General features: G+C 47.9%; 8 protein-coding genes across 8 annotated transcripts; 5 read left to right on the top strand and 3 right to left on the bottom strand.

The window, feature by feature from the left end:
- Nucleotides 1–1,256: 1,256 nt before the first annotated feature.
- Nucleotides 1,257–2,244, bottom strand: ONS95_001762 (uncharacterized protein; the record flags this gene model as incomplete). The annotated part of the gene is made up of 3 exons (XM_058494975.1): nucleotides 1,257–1,556; nucleotides 1,606–1,905; nucleotides 2,005–2,244. 3 exons carry the CDS (start codon nucleotides 2,242–2,244, stop codon nucleotides 1,257–1,259), a joined length of 840 nt encoding a protein of 279 aa, XP_058355285.1.
- Nucleotides 2,245–2,663: 419 nt separating this feature from the next.
- On the top strand, nucleotides 2,664–4,169 carry ONS95_001761 (uncharacterized protein; the record flags this gene model as incomplete). Its single annotated transcript, XM_058494974.1, has 1 exon — nucleotides 2,664–4,169. One exon carries the CDS (start codon nucleotides 2,664–2,666, stop codon nucleotides 4,167–4,169), a length of 1,506 nt encoding a protein of 501 aa, XP_058355284.1.
- A 143-nt stretch (nucleotides 4,170–4,312) lies between these two features.
- Nucleotides 4,313–6,141, bottom strand: ONS95_001760 (uncharacterized protein). The gene has a single exon (XM_058494973.1). The coding sequence runs from the start codon at nucleotides 5,587–5,589 to the stop codon at nucleotides 4,540–4,542; it is 1,050 nt and encodes a 349-aa protein (XP_058355283.1). The 5' UTR covers nucleotides 5,590–6,141; the 3' UTR covers nucleotides 4,313–4,539.
- Nucleotides 6,142–6,210: 69 nt separating this feature from the next.
- On the bottom strand, nucleotides 6,211–11,572 carry NTE1 (phosphatidylcholine and lysophosphatidylcholine phospholipase). The gene is made up of 3 exons (XM_058494972.1): nucleotides 11,016–11,572; nucleotides 7,998–10,963; nucleotides 6,211–7,823 (listed from the first exon to the last, which is right to left on the bottom strand). The coding sequence occupies exons 1-3, from the start codon at nucleotides 11,348–11,350 to the stop codon at nucleotides 6,460–6,462; spliced, it is 4,665 nt and encodes a 1,554-aa protein (XP_058355282.1). The 5' UTR covers nucleotides 11,351–11,572; the 3' UTR covers nucleotides 6,211–6,459.
- A 176-nt stretch (nucleotides 11,573–11,748) lies between these two features.
- On the top strand, nucleotides 11,749–12,840 carry ONS95_001758 (uncharacterized protein; the record flags this gene model as incomplete). The annotated part of the gene is made up of 4 exons (XM_058494971.1): nucleotides 11,749–11,826; nucleotides 11,880–12,042; nucleotides 12,097–12,304; nucleotides 12,357–12,840. 4 exons carry the CDS (start codon nucleotides 11,749–11,751, stop codon nucleotides 12,838–12,840), a joined length of 933 nt encoding a protein of 310 aa, XP_058355281.1.
- Nucleotides 12,841–13,090: 250 nt separating this feature from the next.
- On the top strand, nucleotides 13,091–13,736 carry ONS95_001757 (uncharacterized protein; the record flags this gene model as incomplete). Its single annotated transcript, XM_058494970.1, has 2 exons — nucleotides 13,091–13,365; nucleotides 13,418–13,736. 2 exons carry the CDS (start codon nucleotides 13,091–13,093, stop codon nucleotides 13,734–13,736), a joined length of 594 nt encoding a protein of 197 aa, XP_058355280.1.
- A 433-nt stretch (nucleotides 13,737–14,169) lies between these two features.
- Nucleotides 14,170–15,748, top strand: ONS95_001756 (uncharacterized protein). The gene is made up of 3 exons (XM_058494969.1): nucleotides 14,170–14,483; nucleotides 14,531–14,828; nucleotides 14,878–15,748. Exons 1-3 carry the CDS (start codon nucleotides 14,274–14,276, stop codon nucleotides 15,612–15,614), a joined length of 1,245 nt encoding a protein of 414 aa, XP_058355279.1. The 5' UTR covers nucleotides 14,170–14,273; the 3' UTR covers nucleotides 15,615–15,748.
- Nucleotides 15,749–16,165: 417 nt separating this feature from the next.
- Nucleotides 16,166–19,126, top strand: ONS95_001755 (uncharacterized protein; the record flags this gene model as incomplete). Its single annotated transcript, XM_058494968.1, has 1 exon — nucleotides 16,166–19,126. The coding sequence occupies one exon, from the start codon at nucleotides 16,166–16,168 to the stop codon at nucleotides 19,124–19,126; it is 2,961 nt and encodes a 986-aa protein (XP_058355278.1).
- Nucleotides 19,127–19,571: the final 445 nt, after the last annotated feature.

Below are 19,571 nucleotides of genomic sequence, written 5' to 3'. Positions count from 1 at the left end.
TTGAAAAGTACTTTCCAGTCTTACAGGTTGGGGAGGAGTACACATCGTGCCTTGTTCACCGCAGTGATTATAGAATACGTGTGAATCGGTAGTGTTGATTTGAGGCTCAAGGACATCAGAAGCTGGTTTGGTGTGAGGATGCTCGCTAGATTTTTGAAACGCTAGTCCATTTATGGTTAGCTCCCTTAGCCCGCACATTTGAATTTCTGACCTCAAACCCCAAGATTTGAAAACTCCGCCAACAACAACACCCACGACAACAACCACCAGGTAAGTCAGCGCATTGTTATAATTGACTGGAATGTGTTTCTGATGCTTTGGACATCTGCTGACATTTTGCTGTGCAGAAATCCGCCAAAATGAGTACGTGTCTCCAAACAAACGCATCTCACGCTCCGCGCACCTCTCCCAATCCCTCTCAACTCATTTCCAATTAATTACGAGGCAATATATACTGATACCCGCACAGCAAAGGGCACGAGCAGCTTTGGTCGCCGTCACGCAAGTTGCCCTGGCTCTTTTTCCGTTGTTTTAAAGCTAATATCCACATAGAACAAGACGCACACTCTGTGCAGACGTTGCGGTCAGTCCACCCGAAACTTTCAGAACGATCGAACCAGAAAACCAGAAGCTGGAGATGAAGAATTCTTAAACTGACGTGGAAGCTCAGGTCGTCGATCCCTCCACATCCAGAAGCACACCTGCTCGTCATGCGGATACCCAGCTGCGAAGATTAGACAATGTACGTTTTACTAGATTCTCGGGAAGCAGAATGAAGATACGGAAAGCGAACGATAGGAGGATGTGGCGACTGACGTTATGACAGACAACTGGGGCGAGAAGGCCAAGCGTAGGAAGACCACTGGTACCGGACGCATGAGACACATGAAGGGCGTTCCCAGACGATTCAAGAACGGCTTCCAAACCGGTGTACCAAAGGACTCGAGAGGACCAACTGCCAAGGCCGAATAAATTCAATCATCATCTGCGGAGTTGAACTGGGAAGGGTTGCGGATGGATTGCCTATGATGTCTTCAGGACTGCGATCATGCTAGCGAATGCAAAATTTGCAACAATGGGGTTTTAGCTGCATGGTGAACTGTGAGGATATCAATAGGCCGGTTTCTTTAGGGTTCATGCATCGCTTCATTGTTCTTGAACGGAATCAAAAACACACTGGCAAAATCGTCACATGGAAACTTACGTATCGCTGTGAGGCGGTGGCAGGTGCAAATCGATTGGTACTTTATTCTGCATTATTGGCCTCTCTCGAAAATCTTCACTCCACCATCTCCGCCCACGAGGTACAGCAGCTCTCTGTCCTCTTTTCTTTCCTGAATATCTAGGTCTTCTTCAACTCTATCACCTGCAGTGACTCTTAGTACCCCACTAACATCCCTCGCGGTTCCTGTATCCAAAAGCCTCAGATTCATGATGACATCTGCTTGGTGAGCCGTACTTAGCAAAATAGCCGAGTGGTTTGCTTCTAGGGGTGTTTGTTGACTAGACACCAGCGGTTGGTCGGCTGAGAGCGTCATGATAGTTGCATGTACATTCTGGGATGACATTAATCGCAAGTCATAACCACTTGTAGAAACAACATACCTCGCGGAGATCCATCAGCATTTCTTCTACTTGTACAGTGCCAAGCTCCTCGCCTCCAGCTGCTAACAAAAGATCTAATTGATCGATTACAAGCAATACTTTGCCTGTCCCTTGCGGGCCCTGCAATGCTTCAATGCTCTCTTGGATGTCTCTGGTGATAGTTTCAAGCCCCGGTTTTGTGATGACCCTTTCTCCGCCTCTTCTAGCTAGAGCGCTAGACTGCCGGGGCAGGAAGAGACCACCTATCCCATCTAAGAAAGCAAACCTCTTCTTAAGAGCAAGCTTGTCAAGATCCAAACCCTAAACATCAAAACTTTCAGTAGAGTCCTTTGAAAATGAAGCGAGAAAAAAAGGGCCTCGCAAATAGTACACCAAACTCAGTGACAGACTTAGGCTTACCAGTCTCCTTGCATTCTCCTTCCAGAATGTCAAGTCTCTCATAAAGCTCACCAACAAAACCTTGGGCTCATCCTCAGAATCCACCTCCGAAGATACCTCTGAACCAATCATAGCGCTATAAAGAAAGCGCAGGACAAGCCAGTTCGAGCTGGCGCCCAAGACGCTCGTCAGGAGCACCAGAGAAGCTTCCGGTGGGAGTTCCACGTACGGCTCCAGTAGAGGCGGGATTCTGGAAGACATTTTCGTGCTTGTTGTTCCTTGAGAAACCTTTCAGACGCCCGATAAATTTCGCAGTGCCTTTTGGCCAAGGGAAGTCACGTGCACGCTGACGATGACCTCTCATCAGATTGTTCCTTCTGCTGTTGAGGTCACGATCATCTCTAATCTCTGGCAAAGCTTTCTTGTGGGGTTTTGTGTCTTTGTATACCTCGCTTCAGTAAGGGCTCATACAGGACATAATTTCTAAATCTGCTCCATATAGTTCTTGGAACTCTCGGCTCTTGGTTTCTTGGTCCCACTGAGTATTTTCACTTGGTGAGAGTTATCGTGGTAAGTGACAAAGGTATCAAGTCTATCCTCGCAATGTCATATCTTGAAAGTAACACTGGAGCCAGACTCGCCAATTAGTAGATACTTCATTGAAACCTGTCAGTTTCAAGATGGAGAACCATGACAGCGCGGTAACACATCTTGCCACTGCAGTCAGGATATTTCATGCTCAAAAAGACGCATTCCGGATATATCATGGCTCAACAAACAGTACCCGTCAGTCACAATATCAGCGAGACAGAATGATAGATACTTCTAAGCTCAACAATGTTCTCAAAGTCGATACTAGGAGCATGACCGCTTTGGTGGAACCCAATGTCCCAATGGATTCTCTGGTCGAGGTTACTCTGAAGCATGGTTTACTTCCTCCTGTTGTAATGGAGTTTCCAGGAATCACAGTCGGAGGTGGTTTCGCTGGAACGGCTGGGGAGAGTTCTTCTTTTCGCTATGGCTTTTTCGACCGAACTATCAACTGGATTGAGATGGTTCTTGCCAATGGAGAAATTATCAGAGCATCCGCGACAGAGAACTCAGATCTGTTTTATGGCGCCGCTTCATCATTTGGGACGCTGGGTGTGACGACGCTCCTAGAGATCCAACTGATAGAGGCTAAGACATATGTAGCCTTGACCTATATCAAGGTCTCCAGCATCTCCGAAGCTCAAGAGGAGATTGAGAAGGCCACTAAGGACAATTCAAATGACTATCTAGACGGTATCATGTACTCGAAGGACAACGGGATCATCTGTATTGGTCGCCTCACGAACAATGTCCCAACCGGTGTGAAGGTTCAAGGATTCACACGCCCGACAGATCCTTGGTTCTATATCCACGTTCAGCGCCTCATGAAGAGTCGTGCAAGCCCAGTCACTGAAGCAATACCCGTTGTAGATTACCTTTTCCGTTACGACAGGGGCGGTTTCTGGGTGGCGAAGTATGCATATGCCTACTTCATCACGCCGTTTAACCGAATCACCCGCTTCCTTCTCGATTATTTCATGCACACTCGGGTGATGTATCACGCTCTCCATCAAAGTGGTCTCTCGTCGTTTTACACCATCCAAGACGTTGCGATACCCTTTGAAGAAGCAGCTACATTCATGTCATATCTCGACGAGAACTTCAAGCACTACCCGATATGGCTCTGTCCACTCAAACAAAGTGGCAGCGCATCAACACATAGTCTTCAAGTCCTAAAAACCAACAAGCGGCGTCCTGAAATGATGCTCAATTTTGGGGTGTGGGGACCTGGCCCGAAGAAACGAGAAGACTTTATACAGTGGAATCGAGCATTTGAGAAGAAGGTGGATGCACTTGGTGGTCAGAAATGGTTATACGCCCACACATATTATACCGAAGAGGAATTCGATGAGATATATAATCGAGAGCAGTACGATACTTTGAGAGGGAAATACCATGCAACGTACTTGCCGAGTGTGTATGATAAGGTGAAGGTCGATGTTGAGAAAGAGAGGAGATTGAGAGCAGAGTCGAAACTGAGCGCTTTCTTATGGAACATTTGGCCACTGATGGGATTGTATGGTGTGTATAAAGCTATGATTGGCGGAGATTATCTTTTGCCTAAGACAGGTAAAGAAACTTCCAAGAAGTCATGATATTGAGGAGTGGAAGAGAGAGCTCGGGGTTGTACTTAGCAGAGAGGGCACGTTGGGCCGTCACCAGAGGGAAGGCACTTTCGCGACATGACGAGCTTGCTACCATCATGAAAATTAAACTATTATATAGCTTAATCGTTCGCTGATTGACTATTATCCGCTCAGTACTTGAAATGCGCCTCTAGCCATTCCCAGCGACTGGCCTTGGCCTAGAAGGTATATTGTTCAGGGGATGTATCTTCACTATTTTGTGGCTCCAAAGCTCGATGGTTGTTATAGGGAAATCAAAGTAGTGTTCTGGTACAGATTTGTCTATAGGAAGCACGCCGACGCCTTCTCGAGCAATTCTTTCTAATCTTTCCGCGTCATATCACGAGGATATCCTCTCATGGACCAGCCTTCCCTTGACCCAGACCGCAAGAGTGTTTCTGTCGTCACCATTGAATACCCACTTCGCAATCCGCTCATCCCAATTCTCCCATCCAAATATATCAACCGGTCCTGTGTCGCCCTTCTCGTCACCCCCAACTTGACCCATACCAATAAGCTGAGCATCCCATTCCATGCCCAGTCGAAATCCACCAATCTTATCACCCAGTCCAACGACATTTGCTCCTCCTCTGGTAGCAAGATACAACACCTCCTCAACACTCAGCTTCGCTGAGTCGTCCCCTCCCATAGCTACATGATTGCTCACAAGAGCAGCCTGTCTGACAGCCTCCAGGATGCTAGGACTGTAGCCTCCACTCATATCGGTCCCCAGTCCGACTTCAACACCTTTGTTCAACATCCACCGAACCCTGGCTGTACCCGAAGTAATTGACGAATTGCTGACAGGACAATGACTAATCTTCCCTTCTCTCTTCTTGATCAGATCGATCTCAGCCTCAGAAAGATGCACCGCATGAGCCAGGATGGTCTTGGGGCCAAGCAAACCATGGCCATCATACACTTCTGTATATGAGTCAAATTCGGGGAAGAGCTCGCTGACCAAGGCGCACTCATTCTTGTTTTCTGAGATGTGCGTTTGGACGGGGAGGTCTGTTTCCTTTTGTATGGCACCGAGGCCGTTCATCAAATCTCTGGAGCAACTGGGTGCGAAGCGTGGAGTAAGAATAGGCGTAATGAGATCATTGGTCGGGTCGATACCAGCGATGTGCTTGATAGTAGCTTGGGTGTCAGCTAAAGACGTTGCTGCAGATTTATCGCGGTAGTAGTCTGGTGCCAGAGAGTCCATACAGCAGCGGCCAATGAAAGCTCTCTGGCCTTTCTCGAGACAGAGGTCTGCAAGCAGGTTGGTGGATGGTACCGAAATAGTGGCGTAGTAAGATGCTGTTGTCGTTCCGTGGGAGAGAGTACGCTCGATCACGCGGCTGTAGACTTTCTTTGCTTTTGCAGAATCCGATAAGCTGCTTTCCATCGGAAAGGTATAGGTGTTCAGCCAGTCAAGCAGAGTGCTCTTGCCGAAGATTCCTGCATTTGGGTACTGTGATGCGTGGATATGAGTATCTGAAGATCGTCAGTAATAATTCGGTCGGATTTTGGAGCAAACAAACCAATGAAGCCTGGAAAAAAGAATTGTCCCGGTCGAGACGTTCGCACAATGACCTCCCCAATAGTCCATCCAAGTTTGGGGTAGACGGTCTCTTCGATCTTGTCCTGGCCACAACCCCTCTCAACAGCAACAATCACCCCTTTCTCATTAACGCAAACAGCAGAATCATGCAGGAAATCCAGTTCCCCCAAGCTCTTACTGTGTACAAAGCTCCCCAGAAACAATGTCTTTTGACACAAGGAGGATGCCATGATAAGGTTGGGTCTGTATATTTGTCTCGTTTAGACTACATGGAATTCGGTCACAGTATCAGCTTTGCGTTGCGGATAGCTTTCTACTTCAAATTGGAGCGCAATGTAAAGATGTGTTTGTCATTTTATGGTGCTCTAACCACTGCAAGTTCCGTTAAGATGTTACTTGTCCCGTTTGGTGCGACGGAAAACGCCGATGTCCTGAAGTGGGGTGGCTCTTCACGCAAGTCAAATCGGCAAGTTCAATATATAGATCTATACAGCTTCTCCCTGGGAGATGCTACATTTGCTTGAGGGACCAATAAACGAGGAACATATCTCTGGTAAATTCGAAGAATACTCTGCACATTGGATCATCTAGGCGAAATTTACAAGCCCCCAGTCGCAGTCAATTCTCATCTATTTGTGCGTGTTCTCTATGATGGGTATTTCCCAGCGCCTACCATTTATGAAGTCCCAACCCCAGACGCCATAATGTTGTCCATTAAATGCTTGCTCTTCGAGGGGCCATTGTACGACGAAGAGCCTTCTTCTCTTCTGTCTCATCAACCAGCGGAAGAACTCCTTGCTCTCGCATTTTTGACAGATACTCTTGACCAAATTTATACCCAACCTGATATATCTCATCAAACTTTCCGAAATCTAGCGTACCATAATCATCAATCGGAGGACGCATGTAATGACAGCCTGGAGTTGTCTTTGCTCTCTCTAAAGCATCGACACTGGACACATAGGCCAGTCGTGCTTGGATTTCAGCAAGTGTGGGCGGATTGGGAAACGAAGAGAAAGGATTCCATCGATTTGCAAACGCCCAGAATCCTGACAACGAATCCCCGAAAGTTTGTGGCGTATCGTCATCGAGACTACCCACATCAATGGCAAATATTACATCTGCTCCTAAAGACTTCATGTGTGAGACAGTCAAGTTGTCGACGTAACCTCCGTCGAGAAGCATACTACCCTCATCACACAGAGGAGGAAGAAGTCCAGCTAACGACATAGAAGCCCTGACATACCGCCAAGCATACCCGCTAGTGTGGATCTCCGATCTGCTCTTGCTAATATTTGTCGTGTTGCAGTAGTATTCAAGCCAAAAGTCCTCAATCTGTGTATTTCCAAAAGTCTTGAAAATACCACGATTGAACTCGTGGCCAGTAGTATACGATGCAGATGGATACGTCAAATCCAAAGCAAATCTCCACATGCTTGCCATGCGCCCTGCAAATTTCTTTGCTCGACCGTACATTGGCACAACGTCCGCATCACGAGCGTATAAAGCACCAATAAACGCGCCAATGGAGGTACCTCCAATGATATCGATGGGAATACCAGCTTCTTCCAAGGCCCGAATAATGCCAACCTGAGATATTCCTCGAGCTCCTCCACCGCCAAGGACAAGCCCAATCGACTTGCCGCAAAGACGCCTTGCAATCCTATGGAAATCTCCTTTGAAAGGGGTCTCTGCGGAGTACAGTGGCGTTTGCCGGACTCTTCGAGATGTGTATTTTTGGATCTCTGCTTGGATCACTTGAACGCGTTGCTTTAAAGCCGACCCAAATTTCCTGGCTTGCGGGTGTACTGGCACTGAGCTAGAACGAAATGCCATTTGAACATGATGGTGACCGCCGTTGATCCACACGCGATTGCGTAGCCAAGCTCTTGTCAAGCCTTGTGGCGAGAATCTGTCGGCATGTAACAGAACCAACTCCTTTCGCGCAGTCGTTTTCATGCCCAACAGGAAACGTTCATACTCGCCTATTGCAGGTGAACCTTCAGCTAATCCGACCAAGAGAATACAGTCAGCTTGGCTTATGCAGGTTTGGGTCCACGGGGAGTTGACGTTCGTATCTGAATATTGATAGGTCAGTGGCTTGCCTTTTAAAGGGACATAATAAAGGTGGTTGAGATGTGTCAATCAGAAAAGGTTATGTTGTTGTTGTATTTTTGTCTTCATCGAAGATTCGGGGTTAAAAAGATTATCATCATATGACAGGCAAGAACGAAGAGATCGGAAGTACTCACCAGCAACATACAATACCAAGCCATACTTCTCCTCGAGATCAGCCAGATACTGGGAGAGCTTCAATTTTCCCATTCGACTGAATGCATGCCTTCCAAGATGATTCAGAATCGCGGCATGATTAAGGGACGTAACTCCGTTGGTTGCTCCTATTTGGGTAAGTGCATTTGTCAATCGACTAGCGAATTCAACAACAGGCACACCAGCTGTGACAGGGAGGATTGCCACAGTTCTAAGATTAATAGTGGATGACACTTTGTTGTTTGTGGCGCCGGTCGTCTTTTCCTTTCCTTGGAGGAAGACCGGATCCTCTACTAGGGACCGCATGCGCGACGCTATAATCTTGGAGATCTTGATAGTGATTCCAGGATGTTCTTGAGCGAGACTGTTGAAAAGTGTGCGCGGAAACTTGGCGAGCTCAGTATCTCGGATCGCGTGGAGTGTGGCAGGTCGCACTGATTCTGTCATGACCTCCAGCTCCCCAACACTTTCTCCTTGACCATACTCGCCTACAACTTTCATTCCTGCTTCTTCGTTGTTTGTGACCAAGCGCAAACGGCCGTTGAGAACGATATATATTGCATCGCTGTCATCACCTTGGTGATAGATAACCTGGCCTGCGTTGACCTGAACCCACTCCAGCGCGAAGTCGATGTGGAGAATCAATCTCGGCAAAAGACTTGTTAATCGCTTTGCCATAGTAAGAAGTACGACAGGGTACTTCTCGACTATTCTTTCCAGAGAGGACCGTGGCAGAAATCCAACATAGACGTCTGTTTTGGCCACAACATCAATGAATGATCGATATGACGAGATGGTACCGATGTACCCGGCGATCCCACCGGGTTTGATCAGCGCCAGGCTCTTCCGACCAGCAGACCTTCGCTTTTTACCTTCGGTACCGCCATTACCCAGAGCCGAGCCAGATGTGCGAGAAGATCCAGTGCGTGTCCGGGAAAGTGGAGCCAGCGTTTCATGGCCAGCTCTTGCATTTGACGACGTTTGATGGGAGTGAGCTAGTACAATAGATTCGGACTTGTCATCGAGAGGAACGGTGACATCCAAGAACCCATCAATGACATAGTACAATCCAGGATTACGCTCGCCTTGCTCTACAAGTACAGAGCCTTTTGGGAAGAACACAATCTCAACTTCATCTTTGAGCTCATGGGCAAGGCCTTGCGTACTTGGAAAGCCACCAGCACTGATCCCTCCGGATGTCATTGACTCGGTATCCCCATCTGCAGATCCTTCGTAAGGGTCAATGAAGCCAAATGCATTGTTGCTGAATACAGCCTTTTGCCGACGCTGATCGTACGAGACAAGTCTCGGTGACGCCTCCACTGAGTCTGACATTCTCAGGGCATTTTTGGTGTTTGTCAACCCGATGGCTTTGAATATGCACTCCAGAATTGACCCACGGAACATGCTGTCCTCATCTATGGACTCTTGACGATGAAGAGTCCTTCGAGGATTGACGGGGCTATTGAAAGGATTGAAAGATCTTTGCGCAAGAGGACTTTGAGCATCATGGTGCCAAACTTCGGGGCCATTCCCTACCGAGTGACCAACAGAGGTTCCTTGACCAAAGTTACTAACTTTACGGCCGCCATTGCGAGACATTTGTATGTTTGTTAGAAGATCCCCAGGGCTTGGGCTTGCGCCAGTATCACTACCCGAGATTGGCTCTGCACGTACCGAAACGGAAGATGCTGTTTTCCCAGACAAAGCGTGCAAAGTTGCCTCCTTCCGAAGGCTGTTGCTGGATCGTCTCCTGCGGCCAGCGCCTGCATTGTGCAATGCAATACCCTTACTGCCTTCCTCGACACCGATGCGCTCGCGTTCGCGGATGAATTTTTCTTTCAATCGTTCCAAAGCGTCCCCTCGCAGAAAGTTGGGAAGCTCATATGTTGTATACTTGTTCATATGCTTCTCTGTACGTAAGACCTCGCTCGTCAAGCCAAGATAAGAGTGTCCTGTCGCCAAAGTCACCCTTTGTAATCTTGTCAGAATTACCTGAACAATGTGCGCAGTAGCTTTCGGATAGACTCGTGTAAGGCGGCGAAAAGCACTTGCGGGTATGATGGCAATGGTGGTATCCACAGTAGCTCTTGCCACGATATCTGGGTGGGCAGAATTGGTCTGAGTCCTTCTGGGCATTGGTCGTTGCTTCAAGGGCGGTCTGTCGGGATCATCAAGAGATAGAGGGGGAACGCGAGGAAGCGTGCCGCCAGCTGTCGGACTCGCTAGGGTGGAGGAGCGGTCGCGCGAGGTAGACTGGCCTTTTTCACTTGGGGCACCGTAAATAGGACTCGTTGGTAGAGAAGGAGGCGTTTCGTGGTGGTTGTGGTCATAGGCAAAGCTGCCGCTGGAGGGAAACTGCTGACGACCGTATGCGGAAGATCCGCTACCCTCCGCCTCATCATCCTCGTCATGTCTGAGCTTAACATCTTCCGTAAACAAAGATAGAATTGAGAATAAGGACGACATGGGGGCGCCATTCTTCACTTCTGTCAACAATTGGTAGCCCTGTTGTGTACTTCGCCGGTATTGTCCCTCTCCACTATCGGATGAGTCGTCTGGGTGAAACCCTGTTTCCGAATCCGAACCTCTACTTTCCCGAGCAGACTTGACAAAGATCTCCACCAGGCCATCTACGACCAGACAGAAGCCCTTCTCCTCTTCCAGATTCAGAGTCTCCCCAGCAATTAATTTCCTTGTCTGCATAGTCCTTGTGAGCTCGTGGAAGACTGGTCGCTCCAAGTATCCAAACACTTTTATAGCACTGAGGAACTCGTCCAAGTAATTAGAAAATCCAGACTTGGAACCTTCTTCTTGAGTGTCCGGATACAGGTCGATTTCCGGTTCTTTTCTTTGGGGTTCTGGCGGCAACCGAGCATACATGTTCAAGAACCTGTACCGGACGAACCAGCTCAAGGTCGACACAAGCGCAATGGCAATCAACATTCTAAGAATGGCGAGTTAGCAAAGACTAATTGATAGGGATCAGACCGACTGACAAAGTGGTTGCATTCATAGTGAATGTCAAGCTTGTAGAGAAGAGCGTGAAGAGGAACGTGGGCATGGTGATAGTTGAGAAAGTGATGATCCAGTAAAGAAATCCAGGGATCACTTTGATCATGAAAAGAATCATTCTCCCAAACAAACCGAACCAGGAAGACTGGGCTTTCTGCTTTTGGATTGTTGTGTTTGCCACAGCCAGAGCGGAAGGAATTGCAGACTCCATAGCATTTGGCAGGCTTGTGACGCCTTCAGCAAATGCGGAAATGGTTTCGGACATGGTGATGATAGACTGCTGAAAGCTATCAGCACTCGCCCCAGAGCTCTCTCCCATTTCGACGATTCATCCTCCAGCTTCTGGAGCTTTCATATCCTGAGAAAGAGGCGGAGATTGGAACTGTGTGGTTGGTAAACGTGGTAAGTCATGGTCGAGGCACGGGGTTAGAAAGCGAGCTCAAGCCTGCAACAATACAGGGAGACCCGAGCGGCCGCCGGGATTCGCCGGCCGCTCCCCACCAACCCAGTCCAACCCACCAAACATCAAAAGATTCCGTCGTGACTCCAAAAACAACCAAACCCCATACCAACGCCAACACCACCTTTGCGCAGCTACCAGTCCCAATTCTCACGAAATAACGACTCCAATTATTGGGAGATACAAAGCATCCGCTGCGGAGCACAAAAGAAGCCCCCAGAACCCGACTTGCGCCACCACGCGCAACCATTGCCATCATGTCGTTAACAAATTGCCGCTTCTATGAGGAGAAGTTTCCAGAGATCGATAGCTTTGTGATGGTGAACGTCAAGCAGGTACGCGCTTTATAGTCAGGTTGGAGGTGTTGCAATATCTGACCTGTTTTCAGATCGCAGAGATGGGGGCATATGTTAAGCTCCTTGAATACGACAATATCGACGGCATGATCTTACTCTCAGAATTGTCGAGACGTCGTATCCGAAGTATCCAGAAGCTCATCCGAGTTGGCCGGAATGAAGTTGTTGTGGTTCTCAGAGTTGACAAGGAGAAGGGTATGGACATATCAGTCTGTAGTGGATGATGAGACTGACAAGGCTGGACTCTAGGGTATATCGATCTTTCGAAGCGTCGAGTTTCACCAGAAGATATCGTCAAGTGCGAAGAGAGATACAATAAGAGCAAGATGGTACACTCAATTATGCGCCATGTTGCGGAGAAGACACAGCACCCTATTGAGGATCTCTATGAGCGCATCACCTGGCCGCTGAACAAGAAGTATGGACACGCCGTAGATGCTTTCAAGCTATCCATAACGTAAGTTTCATCCTGCGATGGCCTGTACACGTTTACTGACTTGATCCTGAAGTAATACCGACGTCTGGCAAGAAGTTTCATTTCCCAACGATGTCGTGGCAGACGAGCTCAAATCGTATATTGGAAAGCGCCTGACACCCCAGCCAACCAAAGTTCGAGCAGATGTGGAGGTCACCTGTTTCGGCTACGAAGGAATCGACGCTGTCAAGACGGCACTGAGAACCGCTGAAGCCAGAAACACCCCAGACAACCAAGTTAAGGTGAAGCTCGTTTCGCCTCCTCTTTACGTCCTCACAAGTACTTGTTTGGAGAAGTCTGTTGGAATTCAAACCCTTGAGGCGGCAATCATCGATATCAGGAAAAATATCGAGGGGGCTGGTGGAAGCTGCATTGTGAAGATGGAGCCCAAGGCGGTAACAGAGAACGACGATGCCGAGTTGCAGGCGCTTATGGAGAAACGTGAGAGAGAGAATGCTGAGGTTAGCGGAGACGAAAGTCAGAGTGAAAGCGATGAGAATGCCGTGGAGGTGATGTAAGGCATTTTGGGATAATTAAAAGCATTCGTGATTCAGAATTGCATTGCGGGCGCATAGATGGCTAAGTCTACAGATGCAAGGCTATATTCTAGTATTGTCTGAATGAAATAAATCAACTTCATAAAGCATTGCAGCAAGGAGCTAAAGGATCCAGCCGCGCAAGGCTGGCTGAGGCGGGATCGCAAGGCTGACGCTAACTCCTGATAATTAGCCTTCGCCTCCAACCTATTCATCGACACCAACACTTGCAATGTCGGCCAGTCGTGTATTCTCTCAGCTAAATCGCAGACTCCGTTGGAGACCTACTTGGCGAGAAGTTCGATATAGGCCATTAACCATCTTACCTTGGATCCCAGCCGTGATCTTCTTCAATGACCATGTGGGAGAACATGTGTGGATAAACGGTCAATCCATGTACCCTTTCTTGAATCCGTCGTTCAACGAGGATCTATCGAAAGATTTGTGCTGGAACAGTAGGTGGAATCCTACGGCAAATCTTAAGAGAGGCATGATAGTCTCGTACCAGCAAGTCAAACTGCTCAAAATTCGATCCCATATGCTTACGAGTGAAATTTAGGAGTCCAGCCCACCCAGAAGTCCTAGTAGTGAAACGAATCATTGCTTTGGAAGGAGATATCGTATACACACGAGCACACTGTGCAGTGCCGACCATTCAGATTCCCGCAAACCATGTCTGGGTTGAAGGAGACAATAAAGACTCGACCAAGTCGCTCGACAGCAATACCTATGGTCCTATTCCATTGAATCTGATCACAGGAAGACTCACACATGTTATATGGCCTTGGAGAAGCCTGGGAGCAATACACTGGGAAGAATTCAAGGGAAGAACAAGGGTCATTAAGGGCACGAAGGATGCTGCGCCTGGATGGGATTGAGCTGGATGAAAATATGCCCTGAAGGAGAAAGGGATGAAGCATGCACGCTGGGTCTTTCTATTACCCCTTCAAACCTGCAAAATGATCTTCAGCTCGGATAACATGTATATTATGAACGAGATACCCAATCCCTTTCTGCATGGTCATGGCTTACCAACGGACCAAAGTCTTGAAAGCTTTGTCGTTGCCAGCATATCGTATCTAGTAGAGCGCTATGAAAGTTTTCTCCGATGAGGGCAAGTTTAATATCAATTACGAGTATGCCATCATTGAATTGAAGATGATCTTTATTCACAGCAGTGCTATCAACATACCTAATGCTGACGAGATTCTCGCTGGCTCATAAGCACTGGTATGTGATTGGCCAGCCTCGTTCTTACATAAACATTTTTTTGAACAGGAGGCATCTACGAAAGCCGCGCTTCAGTAACTGCAGACAACAATCGGTCATTATTCCACCAAGACAGGACATAGTCACTCAGTGTCTCCGTACCGAGAAGCCCTGAAGGCGACTCAATTGGAAAATTGAGAAAGGACATGTCCTTAGGCTCTCTGGTCGACAATTTGTTCCCCGGATCAACAACGAAAAACCAAGAGGGTCGCAGCCAGTTGGGCTTCGCTGATGATGGACTGGAGGGCGGGAAACATACCTTCGCGGATGCAAACTTTAGTGCAGGGCGATTCAGGACAGAAGATATGGCACCGAAAACGATTGAGGAGGAGGAGGGACGACCACCATACCTACATGTGAGCAGAAATCCAGCAATTGAGGTACCAATACTGAAACTTCATAGTCTATGATAGCTGGAGGATTAGGAGGTACAACGGGGGATCTATTGATGCATTCTTTGGATACAGTGAAGACGCGACAGCAAGGCGATCCTCACATGCCGCCCAAGTATGCTTCGATGTCTTCAACTTACGCCACCATATTCCGGCAAGAAGGACTACGACGTGGATTGTACGGAGGCTGGGTGCCAGCCATGCTTGGATCCTTCCCCGGAACAGTCATTTTCTTCGGAACGTATGAGTACAGTAAGAGGCATATGATCGATTACGGCATAACACCTCAGTTCGCCTATCTTACAAGTGGTATGCTTCCGACAGCGCTTTTTTCGCAGGGAATACTAACTACGAATAGGATTTCTTGCGGATTTCGCTGCGTCTTTTGTCTATGTACCCTCAGAGGTACTTAAAACCCGATTGCAACTCCAAGGTCGATACAACAACCCTTTCTTTCAGTCAGGATATAACTACAAGTCAACCGCACATGCTGCCAGAACGATAGTCCGCCAGGAAGGGTTCTCAGCTCTCTTCTATGGGTACAAGGCTACCATATTCCGAGATCTCCCTTTCTCAGCATTACAATTTACTTTTTATGAGCAAGCTCAAACATGGGCTAGGCAGTGGAAACAAAGTCGGGAAATCGGGCTGCCATTAGAGCTATTCACAGGTGCCTCTGCTGGAGGACTGGCTGGCGTAATTACTTGTCCACTCGACGTAGTAAAGACGAGAATCCAAACCCAGGTCAATGCGACCACACAACCGGCTCCGAAACAACCATCCTCATCGATGCCTGTACCCGCTCAAATAAGGGTCGGACCAACAGCAGTCAAGCAACAAATCAGATCGATTTCCACTTCGTCTCCTTCAACGCATATGCCACGGCCGGGTTCAATGAATCTTGACACATCTTCGGTCGTCACCGGCCTTAAGCTCATTTACAAGACCGAAGGCATAGCTGGGTGGTTCCGTGGGGTTGGACCTCGATTCGTGTGGACGAGTGTCCAGAGTGGATGTATGCTTTTCTTGTATCAAACGATTTTACGGAATCTAGAGGGGTTTAATTCTTCTGAAAACCACGAGTCAGCTGTATGAATAAGAAGGGTTCCAGTGGGCAGGGAGGGAATGGAGCTCCGGAGCATTTTGTAAGCATATGTAACTGTATACAAAAGCATTGGGCGGCGTTAAGCATATATCATGCCGGATTAGACAATAGATCAGAATCTTCACTTTTTGAGATCCTCGCTTCCTTCCCGCTCTCATGAGCTTGGTTTGATATTGTAGTAGCAAATCAATAAAAACGTAGCTGCCGGAATCAGACGGTTTCCAACTTATTTTGGAATGACAAGTGCACTTTAATGACACACTTTAGTGAGCGATTATTCTGCTCATTTCAATTGTCATAGATCATTCTTAACATCTGATTACACAAGTTGTATTGAACATTTATGATCCAATAAATAGTACGTTGACCTAAGCGCGCCAATGCCGTATGGTTTTCTGGATCAACGAGCCAGCCTTGCGAGCTTTCACCTATTTTCTACAGAGAACCACGACCCTGACAACCAGCTGGCAACGCCAATCCAGCCCCAGAAGTCATTGTTCTTACGCGATATAGATGCAATGGCCACAGCATCATCCCCACAATGCCGACAACTCTCCCTGTGCCTTCAAAAGGTGCACTTCGAGCGCTCCGCAAACTCGCCCTCGGCACATCATGCACAATCGCATTCGGAGCAGGTCTGCTAACAGAAGACCGTCGACGTCGAATTCATTCTGCTAGGGAGGTCCACGAAAATGCGAAGAAACTCAAGTCGTCCAGGAAATATCACAGTGCAGGCACAACATCTTTGGAAGCATTGGAGGGTCAAACTTTGCAATATCGAGATGCAGCATTCTGGCTACCGAGTAATGTCTTGAAAAGCACAGCATCTGCGGTACTGGGCCCTTCCGAAGACTCAGATTGTTCCAGGACCGAATCGCCGACAGAAGATGAACTGCCAACGGAGCTCTCAGATATTCCGAAATTTACACCACCTCATCTTAGGGTTGCCAAAACGCCTCCCCTGAATGAGCGCCGTCCACCGTTGGGACCCCGAACGTCTGAAATGGCGGATCATCCAAAGCGGCAAGCTCACAATCGCCAAAGAAAGCTTGCGCACGATGTGAACAAGCTACTTGCACAAAGCCCGCCCAATGTTGATGAGGCTACTGCTCTATTCTTCGACTCCCTAGAGGAAAGATTGTTAGTAGACAAGTCCGGTCTATCACAGTTGATGATTGATGCCTCCGTCCATCTTTCCAAGGCCTGCCAGCTGGAGTCTATGTTTGCCAGCTCAGCAAGAATTCTGGATATCATTTTGGGCTATGGGCCGATCAATGAAGAGGACTTTTGGGAGTTCCGTCCTCTCAGCGTCATACGATCGCTCATCTCTGTCGAGGGGGAAAGGGATCATCCTCCAGTCGATCCTGAACGCCTGGGAAAAGCCTGCTCAATATATCTCACGACGTTCAGGGAGAAACCAAAATCGATGTCGTCAGATGTGCGGCTCCTCGGTTGGGATCTTTGTAAGGTGACTTGTCAGCAAGGCATGTTTGATCTGACTTTGGCGGTATTCTCGCGGCTCGAGTCTTGTCGAGCTGGCGAATCACCTATAGCAGTTGATTGTCTCCTAAAGGCTACCCACGGTAAAGGCCACCACAAGAAAATCTTCCGGCATTTCCAGAGACTGTACACACAAACCCGTCCAGACCAGACACAGTTTTTTCAAGTATTGAGTCTAGTAATCGACTCGATGCTTGTTCTTGGAAAGTTAGAGCAGGCCGAGCAAGTTTTGCATGCTGCGAACGTCATGGCAGAGGGAGGTGATCTAGACATGTCAACAACATGGTTCCTCAAAGTGCTTGGTGAGGAATACAGGACACACCGCGACCTGGTCCGACTCCAGGCCCTGTTCAGACGCCTCCAACCACTATATCCACGCACCCGTCACCCACAAGCACTTTACGGTGCAATGATTCAATTCTGTGTTGAGTCTCGTGATGAGGAGCTGGCTTCATCGTACTATCGTGAGCTTCGCGAATCGATTGATCCTCGCCCAGAAGACTTGCGTATATACGGTCATTTTGCTCTTGCCAAGGCTCATCAAGGAGACTGGGAAGGAGTCAAAGCAGATTTCCATAAGATGAAGAAAATTGTTCCTGAAGATGATGAAGTCTACAGTAATATTTTCACACCCATCCTCAAGGAATATGCCAACTCGCACTCAATCGACGAGATTGAAGATTTCGTCCAGTACTTCTTAGTCAGGTTCCACTTGAGAACGAATTCTCTCATTATGAATGCGATGATCGATGTGTATTCGAAAGTGCACGAAGTGGATGCCATCTCTCGGTGGATTGCCTATGCTACGGCGGATGGATATCTAGTCAGATCAACCACATTTAATGCCATCTTGAGAAACTGCGCATTACACTTCCAGTTCTCATTTGATGAGTGCTTTAAGTTATATTGCTTGGTCCAGGAACTCGGTTCGGATGTGGTCGACAACAACTCCCTACGAATCCTTCGAAACGTTGCCATGAGTCGTTCCCCAAATGATGCAACCAGGAATGAGAGGCTTCAAAAGCTGAAGCACCTAGATGATCCAGTCCATATCTCGGGCAGCAATGAGGTCTATCGAGCGATGACAGCAACGTCTGCACAAGGAAATCATATTGCAGTCCTCAAAATCTACAAACGAGCTCAGCTTGATCACGTCTATCTTGAAGCTAAACATCTGAATCTTGCCGTTCGCGCAAGCCTGTTTCTTCATGGTCCGAACGTGATTGAGGCTGTGCGACTTATACGAGACTCCCAAGGCAATGGTATGATGGATGTCACCAATGCTATAGCATCCGTCTTCGTTCACCAGATGTCAGATCTATACGAAGATGGCAGTCAGGTAGATACCCTAGCCGAGCTTGCTGATCGAACCATATGTTCTTTCGAGGAATGCAAAATGAAAGTACCTCAGAAAGTGATCACACACACGGCAAGTGTTCTTCAGCGACGAGGTAGGAATCGCATGGCAATTGATCTTTGGGACTCAATGTCCCGGCGTTTGAATATTCCGAGCTCAAGTTTCGACCTTGCAAGTCTTACGACACTGCTGAAGGCATACATAGGGTTAAGAGATGGCCACGGCGTTCGCTGGGTATTCCAGAACCTAGTCTTCAACAAGCTGTCACCTGACGCTCAGCTGAAGTCAACGGTGAAAGAGGCACGGAGGGAGGTTCGGAAGCAATTGAACACAAACCCAAATTCCGAAAGGCTTCATGATTGGTGGACTATGCTTGATGAAGCTTACCAAGAGGTGAAGGGGATGCGACAGGAAGCCCTTCTTAAGAAGGAGGAAATCAAAATCAAGGTTATCAAGATCATGGAGACTGCTATCGAGGACCATGCGATACAGGGCTGTACAGTAAAGGCAGAGCCGCAAGGGCACGGGCAAGAGGGCTGTCAAGAGAAAGGAGTAGATAGTTGGGAAGCAGGAGGCAATTGGGTCGATCTCGATACGGAGATGTCTCACCGACCTGAACGACTCGTTAGTGCTGTTGGGAGCTGATACAGAGTGAATATCATATGTACATTTGATGTAAATAGCATAGTTGGAGCGATGTGAAGAATACTCTTTTGTGACACTATAGCACTGGTTCACGAGTGTCCTAACGACGGCACAATTGCTTACTCAAATACGACACCAACCGAAGCATTTGATTGCTTTTGGAATAGGCTAGATATTGATCAACCAATAGGAAACAATCTCTGACTTGGGGCTGTGGGAGATACTCGTTCGCTTTGACTACTCAGACTACTCAAGAAGGTGGGAAAACACACCTTTATGTGTCATAGGCCCGAAGCCCATCACTTGCATTATTGTTTAGTGGATGCCATAATCCAGGAATGCGTTCGACGAAACTTGCGCTAGAGTTCCCATGGACTTTCGGTACCGGCTTCCTTGCTTATTCGCGTGCCAAATATTTACTGGAGCAGGTGTCAACAGCACAGGC

This window comes from Cadophora gregata (genome assembly GCF_030347475.1).
Source record: "Cadophora gregata isolate MNR1 chromosome Unknown scaffold_10, whole genome shotgun sequence".
NCBI lineage: Eukaryota > Fungi > Ascomycota > Leotiomycetes > Helotiales > Ploettnerulaceae > Cadophora > Cadophora gregata.
The sequence above is the reverse complement of the archived record's forward strand: the minus strand, read 5'-3'. Positions and strand labels throughout refer to the sequence as shown.

Bases quoted from the DNA above. Each gene is read 5' to 3' on its own strand.
- ONS95_001760 (XM_058494973.1), bottom strand. From the start codon at position 5,589: ATGGAAAGCAGCTTATCGGATTCTGCAAAAGCAAAGAAAGTCTACAGC.
- NTE1 (XM_058494972.1), bottom strand. From the start codon at position 11,350: ATGGGAGAGAGCTCTGGGGCGAGTGCTGATAGCTTTCAGCAGTCTATC. The intron at 10,964-11,015 runs GTCAGTCGGTCT...CGCCATTCTTAG, and splicing joins ACTATGAATGCAACCACTTT to AATGTTGATTGCCATTGCGC. The intron at 7,824-7,997 runs GTGAGTACTTCC...ATCAATATTCAG, and splicing joins CTTGGTATTGTATGTTGCTG to ATACGAACGTCAACTCCCCG.
- ONS95_001756 (XM_058494969.1), top strand. From the start codon at position 14,274: ATGTCCTTAGGCTCTCTGGTCGACAATTTGTTCCCCGGATCAACAACG. The intron at 14,484-14,530 runs GTGAGCAGAAAT...GAAACTTCATAG, and splicing joins GACGACCACCATACCTACAT to TCTATGATAGCTGGAGGATT. The intron at 14,829-14,877 runs GTATGCTTCCGA...AACTACGAATAG, and splicing joins GTTCGCCTATCTTACAAGTG to GATTTCTTGCGGATTTCGCT.